The sequence below is a fragment of the Schistocerca americana genome, chromosome 1 (assembly GCF_021461395.2).
Source record: "Schistocerca americana isolate TAMUIC-IGC-003095 chromosome 1, iqSchAmer2.1, whole genome shotgun sequence".
Lineage (NCBI taxonomy): Eukaryota > Metazoa > Arthropoda > Insecta > Orthoptera > Acrididae > Schistocerca > Schistocerca americana.
In genome coordinates this window covers 550,122,390-550,140,290 of record NC_060119.1, presented here as the reverse complement: position 1 = coordinate 550,140,290, position 17,901 = coordinate 550,122,390, and the positions used below count along the sequence as shown (strand labels likewise).

The following is a 17,901-nucleotide window of genomic DNA, read 5'->3' as shown; positions in this document are numbered from 1 at the left end:
TGATAATGAAAGGCACAGACTTAGGTGTCTTAATATGGATCTTGCAGAAGTGTTGGTCAAAATACACAGTTACAGATGACAGTGTTTCGTGGGTGGGTTCTTGCTTTAAGCAGAAAATCCCACACATTGAGTAATCATTCAATTTCTTTAAGAATACAACAAGCTCATTTACAGAAACAATATACTACTAAATGTGTGGAGAGTGGTTTGGATTACTTACCGGTCACCACACAATAACATCTGCTTCATGAACAATTCATCAACATTTCTTTCACATTCTACCAGGAAGATTTGTTTGTGGATTACACGTCAATTGGCTGATTGTATGCTGTGAACTTTTTTTATCCAACTGTTTTTTAATTAAAAAACATCTGCTTCACAAACAAATCTGAGAACATGCTATCAGCTGTTGTAAATGGTATTTTATCATGTCAGTGTATTCTTCTAAATTTAAGATTGTCACTTTAAGCACATAACTTACTTTTATTATTTTAGAAACAACTGCTTTCAAAGTTGCAGGAGATCAAAAATTAATACAGCTAACACTCTTTCTGTATGAGACAGATTTAACATTCATTCATAATAGTTATCATATGTTAGGGGAGGAAGAAAAAGCATGAGCACTTAGTAAAAAGAAGCACTGATACATTTTATTTTATCAGATACTTTTACACCATTTCCCACATAACAGGTACAAATAATGTCAGAAGAGCCCTTCGCTGAACAATGGTAAACATGGATCATTGCGTGACTCATGTCTTAGTCCCTTCATTACTCATAATCACTTTTGACTGTACATTTTTTTATTTAGTATTCACAGTGACTACCAACCAAATTGAAATATTGGAACTAAAATTTAATGATTAGTTCTACAACTGCTGTCATTTCTTAATTTTATTTTAAACTGAGCAAAGTTTCATAGGAAGATATCCCTATGCTTTCATTTACTACAGATTCACAGATTGAGTGCACATTAGTTTGTGGGAGCAATACAGTTAATACCAGCAAAACAAGTCATATCTGAGGCCTGGCAAGTACAATCTTGTGTAAATTAAAGAGAAACTTTCACAAACCAAAAAGTAAATTATCATACAGTTGAAAAATCCTTCATTCACTGTCTAACAACAAACTCAAAATATGCTTCAGGTATCACGGGTTCTCGCGTAATATGTTTTTGATGTGACCAGTAATAAAATAACGTTACTATAAACATGGAAAAATATTTCTCACTTTTTGAATGTTAGGAGATAGTGACAGGCAATCAAAACTAAAATATATGTATATAAGAGACACTGCAAGTCTTAATTGTGCATGGCAGTGCGATAGCTTTGACAGAAATGGTCATGTTTGTAACTTAAAAAGTTACCGGCATGAATAATAAAATTTTGACTCCCATCAGCTTCTATATGGCTTAAATTCTCAATAACAGGATATACTTCCATCATTAAAATTACAGCATTGTCCTACGAATGTTCCTTATACAAACATAACTTTATCCTTGCTTCTGGAAGAACGAAGAAATATTTTATCAATGCTATCAAAGACCTCTGAAGCAGATTTGGAGGCATCAATCCTGTGATGTATACCTGAAAAAGAAAGAAAAAGGTTCTATATTTCTAATCACTTCTCTTTACTAATAGCACAACAATGTTGTGGCAACATTTGTTGCATTGGCCTCAAACTATAATAACAACTGCAATGCAATAGATGTACAACATTATTCATATTATTCATAGCATATGGCTAGAATTACCTAACTTTATGAAGACACTGGTACTTAATTTTTTCAGGATTTAACTTTTTCACTAATTTCATAGATCATCCTACAGTAAACACATTCAACCAGAAATACGATGTATGCATTACTGACACACAAAAATAAACAATGTTCTGCAATAAAATCATGTATACTTAATAAAATTTGACATAACAAATTTACTGAACACAGAATATCCTTAAGATCAATAGTGACATAATTACATCTTCAAATAAGGCAGTTTTTAGTGTTAGCAAATCCTGCAGCTACGCAACCAAATCCAAGAAAATATATTCTACTGTTCTCAATTACATAAAATTTTTTGGGGCAATAAGTGATCCATATGTATCTGAGCAAACTAGACAAATCCAGTGCAAGTGTGGTCGCTCATAGGATGGTAACAAAAATATCTTTATGTTAACATTCTCTTCTATTCGTTTACATCAGATTTCTAAAATTCTGAAGCACAAACTACAACGCATTGATAGTAGTGTGTAATTGTTCAATGTGGTGACAGAAGAAAAAAAAAATGACAAACTAGATTACACACTAGGATGACACAACAGATCATCCACTACTTGTGCAGGTTGGTAGACTGTAAAATACGAATCAGGTTTGTATCTGATCACAGTAACTTACACATTTACCAAAAGTATATAGCAGAAATGGCTAGTTGGAGAAGACAAGAGATACATTCAGTTATAGTAAATAAAGCAACTGTCAACCTATATTGGTTGAAATGAAGACCAGAGTGGTTTCCCAGGCATGATTTTCCTGGAAATGATATACTATTGTTTTCCTCTGACCTGTTGAGCTACATCACCCGATCTAGGACCAATACATTTGAAGTCTAAGATATTAACCATAAGTTCAATTCAACAATTGAAAGCCCAAGTGTTATGGCTGCACTAAGAGACAAATGAAAACTGTCACATTTCCCTATAATTTTTTTTCATATTAACCATTTTAAGAATTGGACAACTTTGATACCTGCTAAACCACCAGCACCGAACTACTAAAGTAGTAAGCAAGGATATGCTCATCTGTTATTATACATTACTGAACTAAAAAGAAAGCCAAAGGAACCTGTTTGATGATCACAACATCTCCAGACATTTATGCAGTGACCACAATTTGTTAGACAATCACCAAATATCACACTTCTAAATTTCAAATCTTTTGCTGCTTACTTACGACAACAGTAGGAGTTTACCAACACAAAGAATCCATAGCCGCATGACACCCCAGCGCTACCTGTACAGACAACATAAATCCCAGGCATAACAGTTCTATCAGCCAGTTGCAAACAGACCATTGTATGATGTTAACGTCTTGTTTAAGGCTATAATTTTTTTCCTAAGATTAAGGAATTTCCTTCTACAACTTATCGACTCCAAATCAACCAACGACTACGGCATTTCTTGGGTTATCAGTCTTCTGACTTGTTTGATGTGTCCCACGACAAATTCCTCTCCAGTGCCAATCTCTTCATCTCAGAGTAGCACCTGCACTCCACATCCTCAATTATTTGGTTGGTCGGTTGGGGGTGTGCATTATGGGCCTATACAGCGAGGCTGTCAGTTTCTTGTTCAAGATGAAAGATATCTGTAGTTCGTGATGTGTGCCAGAAATTTGATAAAATTATGGAAGTATATATGAATTTTCAGCTAGTATCAAGGGTAACGAATTTAAGTCTTGCATCCACTGGAGTGCTACTCCTAAAACAAAAAATAGGGTGAGGCAGGAAAAAAGACTCATTGCACCTAAAAGCAATTAAAATAGAGTAAAGTGGGATGACCACGGAAACAGGCACTGGAGGGGAAGGTTGAGGGCCCTCCAGACCCAGCATGTAGCAGTAGATGAACAGCTTTAATCACTTTGCCTCTACCCCGAAAAAATGTTATATCTGAGAACAACTTAATCATCACTAATAATTGGTTTAAGGACAATCATAAATGAAAGTTGTACAAATGAAAGATACCTGTAGACAACGGAAGGTTTCACATTAAGTATATAAGACAGAGTCTTGCACCAGATTTTAAACTAAGACATTTCAAGGGAAGACTACAACTGCAAGGCAGTCTAAGCATGTAAAATGAGGCGAAAGATAGGAAAATTAAAGAGACTTTTGGAGAAAAGAGAAGTAACTGTATGACTCACAGAAGCTCAGATGGCAAACCAGTACTAAACAAAGAAGAGAAAACAGAACATTGGAAAGAATATAGAGGGCTTCTCTATAAAGGAAATTAAGACAATTGAAAGGGAAGATGAATCAGATGAAGATCACATGGAAGGTATGATACTGCGAGAAGAATCAGGCAGTGCAGAAAGACCTAAGTCAAAAAAAGTCCATGGAGTAGACAACATTCCCACAACCACAGATATCCTTTATAGGAGGACCAGCCATGACAAAGTACTCCACCGGGGGTGCAAAATGTTTGAGACAGGCGAAATACTCTCAAGACTTCCGGACTAATGTAACTGGTCGGTTGGTTGATAGACAAACAGTGAGGTCATTGGCCCCAATACCCAAGGTGGCAGAATCCAAGGGAGGACTACATAAACAGGACAGTACGGAGAAGGGGCAAACAAAGTGGTAAAAGGAACATCGAGGCAGCAGCAAGAGTAAATAACAGGACAAGAAGAAAGGGCCACAGAGACACCCCGAAGTGCAGCATGTGGAGGCAGTCTTGACTCTGGTGGATGGGATAAAGAGCTTGGAGGTTGGGAAGAGAGCTGACTGAATATGATTATATAATATACTGTATCCACTTATGGCACCGAATGTATTGGACAGCCTGGAGAACAGCATAAAGCTCCACAGTAAAAACCGAACACTGGTCAGGAAGCCGAAATTTAATAGGGGTGTTGCCAACAATATAGGCACTCCCAACACCAAACGCTGTTTTTGAGCCATCAGTGTAAATAAATGCGGCATCCGTCATTTGTGCACATAGAGCAGCAAATGCCTGACAATAAACAAGAGAAGGGGTACCATCCTTGGGAAACTGACAAAGTTAACGGAGCAGGCAGGTCCGGGGCCGGAGCCAAGGCGGTGCTGTACCCCAAGTTGTCAAAAAGTCTTAGGAAAGCGGAAGGAAAGAGAACATAACAGTTGACGGGAGCAGGGAGGAAGGGCGGCCTGCATACCCTAAATCCAAGGAGACATCGAAAAAATATCATGGGCCAGATTAGCAGGCATGGAAGACAGATGGCTAGCATAACGACTCAGAAGGACAGCTCGCCGATTGGACAGCGGTGGTTCTGCAGTCTCAGCATAAAGGCTTTCCACATGGCTGGTGTAAAAAGCTCCAGACACTAAACGTAATCCATGGTGGTGGACAGAGTCGAGACGCCGAAGAATAGACGGCCCAGCAGAGGAGTAAACTATGCTTCCATAGTCCAATTATGAGCGCAATAAGGAGTTATAGAGGCGGAGAAGGACCACTCGGTCCGCTCCCCAGGAGGTACCATTCAGGACACGGAGGGTGTTGAGGGATCGCAGACAGCGATCCGAAAGATAGGAAACATGGGAGGACCAGCACAGTTTTCTGTCAAACATAAGACCCAAGAATTTGGCGACTTCTGCGAACGGAAGGTTGACAGTGCCTAGATGTGAGGAGGGCGGAAGAAACTCCATACGACACCAAAAATTAACACAAACGGTCTTACCGGGAGAAAAGCGGAAGCTGGTTTCGATGCTCCAAGAGTGGAGGCGATCGAGACATCCTTGAAGACGTCGTTCAAGAAGGCTGGTCCATTGAGAGCTGTAGTAGATCGCAAAATTGTCCACAAAGAGGGAGCCCGAGACATCAGGAAGGAGACAATCCATAATTGGATTTATGGCAATGGCAAACAGTACAACACTTAGCATGAAGCCCTGGGGTACCCCGTTTTCTTTAAATGTGGGCTCTGCCATAAATTCACGAAGAAAAAGGGACAGCCGACCTCTAAAGTGTGCGGAGGATGCCTGTCCTCCAACAGGTATCGTATGCTCTCTCCAGATCAAAAAATATTGCTACCGTTTGGCGTTTCCTGAGAAAATTTTTCATGATATAAGTGGAGAGAGCAACAAGATGGTCAACTGCAGAACGATGCTTTCGGAAACCGCATTGGTCAGGTATTAAAAGACTTCGGGACTCCAGCCACCAGGCTAAATGGCAGTTCACCATACGTCCAAAACCTTACATATACTACTCTTGAGAGAAATGGGGCGATAGCTAGAGTGGAGATGTTTGTCCTTTCCAGGTTTCGGAACAGGAACAACAGTAGCTTCCCGCCATCTTCTGGGAAAAGTACTGTCGGTCCAAATTCGATTATAAAGGCGAAGGAGGTAACGCAGACTGTGGTACGATAAATGCAGCAACATTTGGTTGTGGATACAATCCGGTCCTGGGGCAGAAGAGTGAGAAGAAGACAGTGCATGTTGGAGTTCCCGCATGGAGAAAACAGTATTATAGCTTTCGCGATTTTGAGAGGAGAAAGCAAGAGGTTGCACTTCCGCTGCACGTTTCTTCGGAAGAAAAGCTGGCGGGTAATTTGAAGAGCTCGAAATCTCAGCAAAGTGTTGACCCAATGAGTTAGAAATTGCAACAGGGTCCACTAATGTATCATGTGCGACAGTGAGCCCAGAGGCCGGGGAGAAAATAGGCACGCCAGATAACCGTTGAATCCGACTCCAAACTTCCGAGGAGGGAGTGAAGGTGTTAAATGAGCTAGTAAAGAAGTCCCAGCTTGCCTTCTTGCTATCGCAAATGACGCAACGGCATCGTGCATGGAACTGCTTATAGCGGATACAGTTGGCCAAAGTAGGATGGTGCCGGAAAACGCAAAGAGCATGTCGCCGCTCACATATTGCGTCGCTGTATGCCTCGTTCCACCGAGGAACTGGGGGGGTGCCGGGGCAAATCGGAGGTGCGAGGTATTGAACGTTCCGCAGCTGTAAGAATAACTTCTGTAATATGAGTGACCTCATCGGCAACGCTAGGAAAGTGACGGTCATCGAATGTCGCTAGAGACGAAAAAAGTGTCCAATCAGCTTGGGCAAAATTCCAGTGCCTTGGGCGCATATATGGCAGTTGTGGCTGCAATTTAAGGACACATGGAAACTGGTCACTCGAGTGTGTATCAGCAAGAGCAAACCATTTGAAGCGCCGAGCTAGTGGAACAGCACTGACCGAAAGGTCCAAATATGAGAAATTTGTCATAGAGGCAGACAAAAATGTAGGGTCCCCAGTGTTGAGGCAAACAAGATCTGCTTGGTGAAAGACGTCTATCAATAGTGAGCTGCGTGAACAAGTACGCTGAGATCCCCAAAGCAGGTGGTGGGCATTGAAGTCCCCAACCAGCAAATCAGGGGGTTGAAGCTGACCAAGAAGATGAAGGAGATCAGCTCTTGCCATTGGTGTGGACGATGGAATGTATACAGTACAAAGAGAGAAGGTGTATCCAGAAAGGGAAAGACGGACAGCGACAGCTTGGAAGGAAGTGTTTAAGGGGATTGGGTGATAATGGAGAGTATCATGGAGAAGACTCATGAGTCCTCCATGTGCTGGAGTGCCTTCAACAGAGGGGAGATCAAATCGGACTGACTGAAAATGAGGGAAAACAAAGCGATCGTGGGGACGCAACTTTGTTTCCTGAAGACAGACGATGACCAGCGAGTAGGATCGTAAGAGGATCGACAATTCATCCCGATTGGCTCGAATGCCGCGGATATTCCAATGGATAATTGACATATGGTGGAGAGAAAAGGGAAGAAGGTGACCAAGGTTGCCCTCAACTCAACAACTGCTCCGAGCTGGCGACCAACACCGTGGAACGGCATTCAGCAGAAGGCAGAAGATCATGATCCATAGGTTGTTCAGCAGCAGCTCCTGCCACCAGCGATCAGCTGCCAGCAGTGCGCCTCGGCAATACACAAGTCGGCCAAGGGTGGTTACCGCCAGGTGGTGGTGTATAGGAGACGCGCCGTGGCGGAGGAGGAGAGGAATTGGGTTTCTTATTAGCCTTCTTGGAAACAAGACATTGAGATGAAGGAGGAATCGAAGGTTGTGAAGTTGGGGTACATAAAAAATCTTCACGAGTAGGCTCGTTTTTGGAAGTCCGGGTGTCTGATTTTGGGGTTCACGATTTAGCAGAACCCGATGAAGGGTGAGCCATAGAGTGAGCAGGTGAGAGTCTGCGTAGCTGCCTCCTTTGTTGGCCGAGCAGAGGCAAGGACAGTGCTGTATTTACCTGCATGAGGCACAGTGGGCTTTCGATTGGCAAGTAACTTTCGAGCAGCAAAGGGCGACACCTTTTCCTTCACTAATAAGCCGTTCGTCTTTAAAAATTGGGCAATCTCTAGACGAACCAGTGTGGTCACCCATACAGTTGATGCAACAAGGGGATGGAGGTGGACAAGCACCCTCATGGGCATCCTTCCACACATAACGCATTTGGCCAGATTGGAACATGACTGGCTGGTATGATTGAACCGCTCACACTGATAGCAACGCGTAGGGTTTGGAATGTAAGGACGAACTGAAATTCTCATAGCCCGCTTTTATGTTCGATGGAAGTTGAACTCTGTCAAATGTCAAGAAGACAGTACGGGTTGGAACGATGTTCTTGTCAACCCCTTTCATGACTGAACAGCCGTTACGCCATGGTCAGACAGGTACCTTTGAATTTCCTCGTCAGACAATCCGTCGAGGGAGCGTGTATAAACGACCCCATGTGATTAATTGAAAGTGCGGTGCACTTCCACCTGGGCATGGAAGGTGTGTAGCAGTGAAGTACGCAGCAATTTCTGTGCCTGGAGGGCACCGTCTGTTTCTAACAACGAGGTGCCATTTCGTAATCGGGAACAAGACTTTACAGGACCAGCAATTGCATCGACACCTTTCTGAATAATGAAAGGGTTGACTGTGGAGAAATCTTGACCTTCGTCCAACCAAGAAACAACAAAGAACTGTAGCAACAATGGAAGAATTGTCCGAAGCTGAGACTCATTCAACTTTTGCTTGTGAGCAGACATAGTAGATGATGATGAATCCATTGTGGAAGTATCCCCCATGATTACCGGCGTCTCCGATAGCGCGCTCCTTCCTTGTGGGGGCCCTCTCTGAGGGCACTCTTGCCTTAGGTGATTGTTCACACCTCAGGTCACACCTCCTGAGAAACGGACGGAGGGACCAATCGGTACTTTCGGAAGGTATCAGCTCAGGTAACCACCCCTCCCTGGGGCTGGCCGTTACCAGGGGGTATGTACGTGTCCTACCTGTCAACCCGGGGCGGAGAATTACGCATTACCTCGTCACCGGCTACGCATGGGAATGCGTGGGTCGGCCTTCAGACAAGCACAGGGAGGAAAAAAAGAGAAAGGGAAGGACAAAGAAAAGGAAAGGAAAGGAAAGAAGAGAGGTCTCAAATGCTGCAGCGGAGAAAATGGTAAAGAGAAGAAGAGAAGAGGTAAGGAAAAGAGAAGGACAAAGAGAGACTGTTTCACAGTTTTGAGTTTTGAGTGTCCATCTCCGGACGTAGGCACCAAACATACTCCCAAAGTGGGAGAAAGGGATGGGAAGAGGTGGAGGTGAAGGGGGGGGGGGATGGGGAAGGATGTGGAAAAGGAAGGTATGCAGCCTGGAAAGAAAGGAGAGCCACACTAGCTTGGGGTCCCGTGCTCGCTACGCACGTATCCACAAAAGAGTAGTGGAGCCCCTGGGGGGGGAGGGGGGGGGGGGCACCGTATAGAGGGTGGCTACTGCTGGGTGGCGTTGTAGAAGAGACATGCCATGGTGGAGAAGGAGAGGAACTTTGTTTCTTATGAGCCTTCTAGGCCATATTGGAACACAACTGGCTGGTATGATGAGGGAGGAGTCTATGGTTGTGAGGTCTGGGTAAAAAAAAAATATATATCTTCAACACTAGGCTTTTTTTTGGAAGTTCGGGCATCCAATTTTGAAGCCTATGATTTAGCAGGAGCCAAGGAAGATTGAGCCTTAGAGAGCGGTGCTAGTGGGGATGCTGAACAGATGATCTTTGGGCTGACCGATCTGACGACCGTGGTGCTATAGGTGAGGTAGCAAGTCTGTGTGGTTACCTCCTTAGTAGGTCGACGAGAGGTGAGGATAGCGCTATATTTACCCGATGGAGCACAGTGGGCTTTCTACTTGCAAATAACTTACGAGCAGAAAAGGTAGACACCTTTTCCTTCACTCGGACTTCCTGAATAATTCGTTCATCTTTAGAACTAGGGCAATCTCTAGAGGAAGCAGCGTGGTCGCCCATACAGTTGAAGCAATGAGGAAATGGAGGTGGTCAATCACCCTCATGGGCAAACCCTGCCACTGGTAACGCATTTGGCCTATTGGAACACGACTGGCTGGTATGATTAAACCGCTGACACTGATAGCAACACGTAGGGATGGGGATGCAAGGGAAAACTGAAATTCTCTCATATCCCACTTCAATATTTGATGGAAGTTGAACTCTGTCAAATGTCAAGAAGAGAGTGTGGGTTGATACCAATTCCTTTTCAACTCTTACACCCTGATCAGACAGGTAATTTTTAGTGTCCTCATTGGGTAATCCGTTGAGTGATGTCATATAAACCACCCCGCGCAATGAATGTAAAGTACGGTGCACTTCCACTCGGACAGGGAAGGTGTGTAGCATGTCTGTTTCTAACAACAAGGTGCCATTTCGTAACCGGGAACAAGACTAAAGGACCTCCAATTCTGTCGACACCTTTCTGAATAATGAAAGGTTGACTGTGGAGAAGTCTTGACTTTCATCAGACTGAGAAACAACTTTGAACTTTGGCACTGACGGAAGAACTGCCCTTGGCTGAGAATCATCTAGCTCTCTCTTGTGGGCAGAAGCTGAAGTAGGAAAAACCATTGCGAAAGTATCCCCCACGATTACCGGCGTCTCCGATGGCAAGCTCCTTCCTAGTGGGAGCCCTCTCTGAGGGCACTCCCGCCTTAGGTGATTGTCCACACCTCATGTTGTGACGCCGGAAATGCATATCCTCCTATTTCCATCTATTGCACTGCAAATTTTTTCCTTATTTTGTTACCTGAAGATATAACATTTCTGTGTCTTTGTATATTGTAATTGTTTTACTATTTGTATATATACGCATTTATGTCGATGTATAATTGGTTTGTTTTGTGAATATTATTTGTATTTATACGCTGGGTCTGGCCTAGGGAAAACTATACTATCGAACGAATACATCGATAGGTCGTGTGGAGAACGAAAGTGTTTAGGATCTTTGGTAGTGTTAACTCTTCCGCGTGGAGTGCGGGCTGAGCAGAAAGAGTCTGGCTGGGGTGGTGCAGTGGAGCAGGTGTGTTGTGTGACGCTCCCGCGAGTTGCCGCGCTTTCGGGGTTGGGCAGCATATAATTGCGCTCGACTTGCTATGATAGTTTCTGACACGGTGTTGCGGACGGGAAGCATTAGCTGGCGCACATCAAGAGCCCGTTTCACCTGGTGACCGTGTCGAGAAGAAGGCGCGTCAACATCCAGCTTCTGCAACAGCGACGGCTGACAATGAGTGACTGTCGCCACCTCCTCAATCGACGGCTTCAAACCTTCAATCAACCAACAAGGAAGACTGGAAGCACGTAAAGTTTTAGAACTGTATGGCAGGCCTCAGCTTTTCAAACTGTTCCATTTTCGTAACTATAATTACAGCAACTTAGCATGAACATTTGTTGCTCATTGTCCCAATTGCATTACCAAGCAGGGTCCCTTCCTTTTCCAGAATGAAGTCTAGTGTCGTTGAAATTGAAACGCCAGCATTAAAGTAAAAGCATTCGATTTCACTGCTTTAATTTCAAAGTTCAGTTAAGGTATTCATAGCTGGCTACAATATTTAGATTACACAAGCACAAATTAAGAGTGCGAGTTTTGTTTGCATATTTTAGCTTACCTGTGACTCCAGCTCAGCTTGGTACGTACTAAATTTTACTATTGTTAATTGTTCAGAATCATTTAATTCAAGTTCAAAGTTAAATCTCTTATTTCTAAATTGCGTAGATTCAAGTAGCTTTTGAAATGATTGTTGAGGTAGTCCAAGAACAACCGTATTTTACTGAATTTCGACGTGCTTCAGAAAGAAATCTCACTATTAACTTCAGTCACTAAATTAACTTTCGATTTTCCGGTTTTATTAAATCTTTTGCTAAATTAAGTCAGAGTGAAGCGAAATTTATTACTTCTGACAAACTTTCAGTTTTCACACTACACGTGTCAACCTTCAGTTGCCACGCTTCTAGTGCTAATTATATGTGTAATAACCTTTCTTTTTCAGTTACTATAGTAATTGTCCATAGGACTGGCGACCGTAATTTCCCCTAAATCTCAAATATCTAATTACCGCTAGTTAATTGTTAAGGTAACGGCAGGACATTTACTTTCTTTATTAACTTTACCCCTTTTCAAAATTAATTTCCACCAGTTTCATTTGCATTTTTCCTTTCATTTAGATGTAACCCTTTCCTCCCTCTTTACCGACAGATTAACTTCGGTGATGATTGCTTTTCCCAAATTTCCATTAGGTACACGCAGTTTAATTTTTCACTGTCATTAAGGTCGATAAGTGAGGAGGACGTTACAATGTTACACCTCCCAAGAAACAGACAGAAGGACCAATCGGCATGTTCGGAAGGTATCAGCTCGGGTAATCACCCCTCCCTGGGCCTGACCTTTACCAGGGGGTACGTCCGTGTCCTACTTGTCTACCTGGGCCAAGGGATTACACGTTACCCATCACCGGCTATGCGTGGATCGACCTCCTGACATGCACAAGGAGGAAAGAAAGAGAAAGGTAGGAACAAAAAAAGGAAAGCAGAGAAGAATTCTCAAACGGCGCAACGGAGAAGAAGGTAAAGAGAAGAATCAAGGAAACGGGAATGACAAAGTAAGGACAGAGACTTTCCAGTAGAGAGATAAAAGAAGAGAAACAACGTCTAACAGTCACAAGCATCCGTCTCTGGACGTAGGCACAAAACACACTCCCAAAGAGAGGGACCAAGGGAAAGGGGAAGGGGCTGGCAGTGAGTGAGTGTGTGTGTGTGTGTGTGTGTGTGTGTGTGTGTGTGGAAAGGGGAGGTATGCAGCCCCGAAAGGGAAGAGCTGCACTGGCTCGGGTCCCGTGCTCGCCACGCACATATCCACAAAAGAGTTGTGGACCCCCTGGGGGGGGGGGCAACATTCAGATGGCGGGTAGGGACAACCAAGTACGCTCGTAAGCTTGTCATCGAAAAGATGAAAAGAAACTAAACTGGGTAACCACGATCAAGCGTTGGGCACCATGGTACAGCTCAGGATCAGGATGGACTGTAATACAGAGACAAATGCACCACTTTTGACTTAAGGGGAGAGTACTGGAAACCATGAAAGAGTGTTGACATGGAAATGCACTGGATGGCACCCTGGAGCTGTTTTGCAGGTCACTGAGTGGGAGCTAGCCCAAATACAGAAATTGTCCACATACAGAGCAGGGGTGACAAACTGTCTGGCAGAGACCACAAGCCCACTAATGGAGATTAGAAAAGAAGGGACACTTAATAGGAAGCCCTGTGGAACGCCATTCTCCTGTGTCAGCAGAGAGCTGAGGACAGAACCGAGTCAGACTCTCAATGACCAATGGGACAGGAACTGGTGAATAAAAAGTGGAAGGGGGCCCCTGTGGCCTTACTTGTGGAGCATAAGGAGAATGTGATGGTGCCAAGCTGTCATAGGCCTTACAAGGATCGGAGAAAACTTGAAGATGGCGGCTCTGAGAAAAAGCCTGCTAATCTGCAGTTTTTAATCAAAGCTGATGATCAATTGGAGACAATAACCCGCAAAAGCTGCAATGGTAAGGAGATAAACAGTCCAAAGATTGAAGGACCCAACTGAGCTGATGGGTCACCATCCATTTTAGTAATTTGCAGCAGACATTTGTCAGGCTAATCAGCAGTTAAATTTTGTGGGACAACAGATCTTTGCCAAGCTTAAGAACAGGAACCACAACACTGTCTCTCCATGGAAGGGGGCGGGGGGTGGGGGGGGGGGGAGGGGTGGGGGGGACAAATTTAGTAGCTCCCATTTCAAGGAAAGCAGTTGCCCTCAGGTGTGAAGATTGCTGAATTCAGTTCAATAAATTGTGCTTGCAAAACACTGACATGAATTGTTTACAGAAGAATGGAAAACCTGGTGGAAGCCAATCTTGAGGAAGATGATAAATTTGGGAAACAGAAATGCAGGAACGTGAAAGGCAATACTGACTCAAAAACTTCTCTCAGAAGACGTTAAATTAAGCAAACCTGTGTTTAAAACATTTGTAGACAAAGAGGATGCTTTTGAGAATGTTGACTGGAATACGCTATGAAATTCTGAAGGTAGTAGGTGCAAAATACAGGGAGCAAAATGTTATTTACAATTTGTACAGAAAGCAGATGACGGTTATAAGAGTTGAAAGGCATGAAAGGAAAGCCATTTGAGAAGGTAGCAAACAAGGATACAGCTGACAAATCTTATGAAGGTGGTTAATTTTATTAAGTCTTGCTTCCATTGTCAAGTGTAAAGTCAGAAATGCTCCTCTGACATTTCTAAAATAGTTTATTGACAACATCCTGAATGAATACAGAGGGGTACAGGGCACAGAGGGAACAAGGTCCATCCACTTCCCAGCACTACAGCAGCCAATGGGGATAGATGTGCAGCCAAAAGACCAAGCCATGTTTTTGCCACAAAGTGGTGGCACCAAGCATGGCTTTCTACTTTGGCATGATACAGCACAACAAGCAATTTGTAGATGCGACGGTACGTGTGGGTACTGTACTGTTAGATTGGCAATGTTGGCAGCAACCAGGCACGTATTTTTAGTGGGTCGAAGATGGCTGACTTAACTAATCTAGAACTTTAGAGCCCACATTCATGACAATGAACAAATAGTAATTTTACTTTCCAATCCTCTGTACATTATTCTTGTCAGTAACAAGGCTGCATGAGCTGCTAAGCTGATTTTGAAAGAATTGTTGCACTTAACTGATCTTACTATCTTTAGGTTGTGTGGATATTTTTCTGAAAGTCTGAGGTTACATCTCCAGACTGATAAATTCTACACACCTACTTGACTAGTTGTTTGGTTATTAGTTCCCCAATGATTTTAAAAGTTCTGAAGGTATGTGATCTACGCCTTTCACCTTATTTGATTAAAAGTCTTCCAAGGCTCTCTTGAACTGACTAATACTGGATCCTATATGTCTTTCACATTGACTGCCACTTCTTTCTCTACACCATCTGACAAGTCATCCCCACTGTAGAGGCCTTCAATGTACCTTATCATCTATCTGCTCTCCATCTGCATTAAACAGCGAAATTTCTCCTGCAGTATTAATGTTAATGCCTTGGCTTTTAATGTCACCAAAAGTTGTATTGAATTTTCTATATGCTGAATCAGTCCTTCGAACAACAATTTGTATTTCAATTTCTACATATTTCTTCTTCAGTCATTTTGCCTCGGATTCCATACACTTTCTATTTATTTCGTTCCTATATGACATCTATTGCTGTATGCTCATTCTTCCCTAAGTATTTCCATACTTCCTTCTTTCAGCCCCTAACTGAAGTAATCCTTTGGTAACTGATGATTTATTCGTGATTACCCTGCTTATACCTACATTTGTCTGTCCAACTTCTGTGATTCTCTTCAGTTTCCATCTACTTTTCATCATTAAATTGCAATCTGGGTCGATACATGCTCCTGGTCACATCTTTCATTGAAAGATCTCAGTTTGGAATCTCCAACACACCATGGTGTTCTCCAGCTGGAATCTTCCTGTGCCTCCAGGCCTTTTCGAAGAATACCTCCACTTCCTCTGATTTTTGAATGGCATATTCACTATTACTAGCTGAAATTTAGTGCAGAATTCAAGTCTCTTTCCTCTCTGATTCTTGTTACTGAGCCCACATTCTCTCTAAGCACTGTCTTCTATTCCTTCCCTTCTACTACAGCATTTCAGTCACTCATGATCATTAGATTATGATCTCCATTTGTGGCATTGGCATGTGTACCTGAACTACTGTTGTTGACACTGGTTTGCTGTCTATTTTCATGAGAATAATCAAGCACTGAACTGAACTCAGTCTCTGCCCTTCTTTCCCATTAATGATGAAACCTACTCCTGTTATACCATCTCCTGCTGCTGTTGTTTTTTTCCATACCAAGGACAAGAAGTTGCCCTGAACCTCTGCCCACTCCTCAACTCTCTTTGACAATGCCATTGGCAGAACGAGAATGACTCTTCATACACGAAGAGTTCATCTGCCATTGCTGGTTAACTTCCATTTAAAACATAACACTGTTAATATGAAACTCAAGAATCCTAGATGGAAAACAAACAATGGAAGGAGTAGAGGTGTAGACAGTGGTTTTGGACAATATCCTCCTCTATATGGGAAATATACCACAGGAAGGGTGGGTCACTGTCACAGGAAGGAGTCGTGTGCGGAACATCGAGTCGAGGAGTGAAGGAGATAAAACAGGTTGATGTTTTTTTACCCCTTCCATTATTTGCGCGACTGATTTTCGAGTTGTATAAGAACACAGTCATCGAACTGGTAACACAATAGCCTATTTTAGCCCTTTTACGAATTTACCAGCGTAACAAAAATATGAAACAGCAACTAAGACATTGGCATCACTTGATTATTCACTTCAACTTCTATGCCTGGTAAATCCAGTAACCTGGTCATAAATTATTTGGCTACATGTTGTGCAGTTTAGTAGTTTTTGCTCCTTTTTTGCCAAGTTTCTGTATCACTTGGTATAAGAAGCATGTCATCTTTCCAAGTGAGGGGGAGGGGGAAAAAAAGGACCAGTAGATGAAGTCAGAAAATGGTTAAAGTTACACCACCAGACAGATGTTCTCAAAGCACATGCTTCCGCCTACTTAAGGAAGCCTGCTCTTCCCAAACTCTTCAGTTTTAATGTTATCAGATTTCTAAGGTGATCAACTAGCTCTGTGGGTAAATCACAGATGACAAATCCAAATATCATGGGCTTGATTCCATTTGGCCCAAGGAGTTTTCTTGTGACTTATCAGCACTTTTACCTCTTGCAATGACAATGTGAAAGTCTTACTGAATTCAGTGTTCACATAAAACTGTTGGCTATTCTACAGTTGGCTGGGTCACACAAGCTCCAATAGGGCTCTGTTTAGCAAAGAACTTTTGTGCCAAATCAAACGTTCAGGATGATGGCTTTAGAATTATAGTTGTGACAGGGCCACAATATTTTAATAAATAGTTAAATTACAACCACAACCTTGCTTTCATCTAGCTGTGGATACAATTTTACATTGTTAAATAATGATGCAGATATGGGATTTAAAATTAAAACGGCTCGTAGATGTAATCAGCTTGGCAAGAAATTACTGCTACTACTCTGCTTCTGCAATGACAGTGGATGGACAAATATGTGGCTAGTAAAAAGCAGTAAGTGTTTTGTTTATAGCAGCTACTAATAAATTAAGCACTGTTTACATTAATCCATAACTGCGGTAAACAAAATTAGCTAAATAAGTTGTTGCTGTTCTCTCTTTCTTCCTGATATTGTAACATGGAGAAGAAATAAAAACTTTGAGGTTCGCCGATGACATTGTAATTCTGTCAGAGACAGCAAAGGACATGGAAGAGCAGTTGAACGGCATGGATAGGGTCTTGAAAGGAGGATATAAGATGAACATCAACAAAAGCAAAACGAGGATAATGGAATGTAGTCGAATTAAGTTGGGTGATGCTGAGGGAATTAGATTAGGAAATGAGACACTTAAATTAGTAAAGGAGTTTTGTTATTTGGGGAGCAAAATAACTAATGATGGTCAACGTAGAGAGGATATAAAATGTAGATTGGCAATGGCAAGGAAAGCGTTTCTGAAGAAGAGAAATTTTTTAACATCGAGTATAGATTTAAGTGTCAAGAGGTCGTTTCTGAAAGTATTTGTATGGAGTGTAGCCATGAATGGAAGTGAAACATGGACAATAACTAGTTTGGACAAGAAGCGAATAGAAGCTTTCGAAATGTGGTGCTGCAGAGGAATGCTGAAGATTAGATGGGTAGATCATATAACTAATGAGGAGGTATTGAATAGGATTGGGGAGA

General features: G+C 42.5%; 1 protein-coding gene across 1 annotated transcript in view; it reads right to left on the bottom strand.

The window, feature by feature from the left end:
- Positions 1 to 628: 628 nt before the first annotated feature.
- The window catches only part of LOC124605990 (adenylate kinase), a 44,710-nt gene continuing 27,437 nt past the window's right edge, over positions 629 to 17,901 (bottom strand). Inside the window, exon 6 of the mRNA XM_047137956.1 lies at positions 629 to 1,586. Coding sequence (XP_046993912.1) covers positions 1,477 to 1,586 — 110 coding nt within the window. The 3' untranslated portion in view covers positions 629 to 1,476. The remainder of the gene's footprint in view (positions 1,587 to 17,901) is intronic.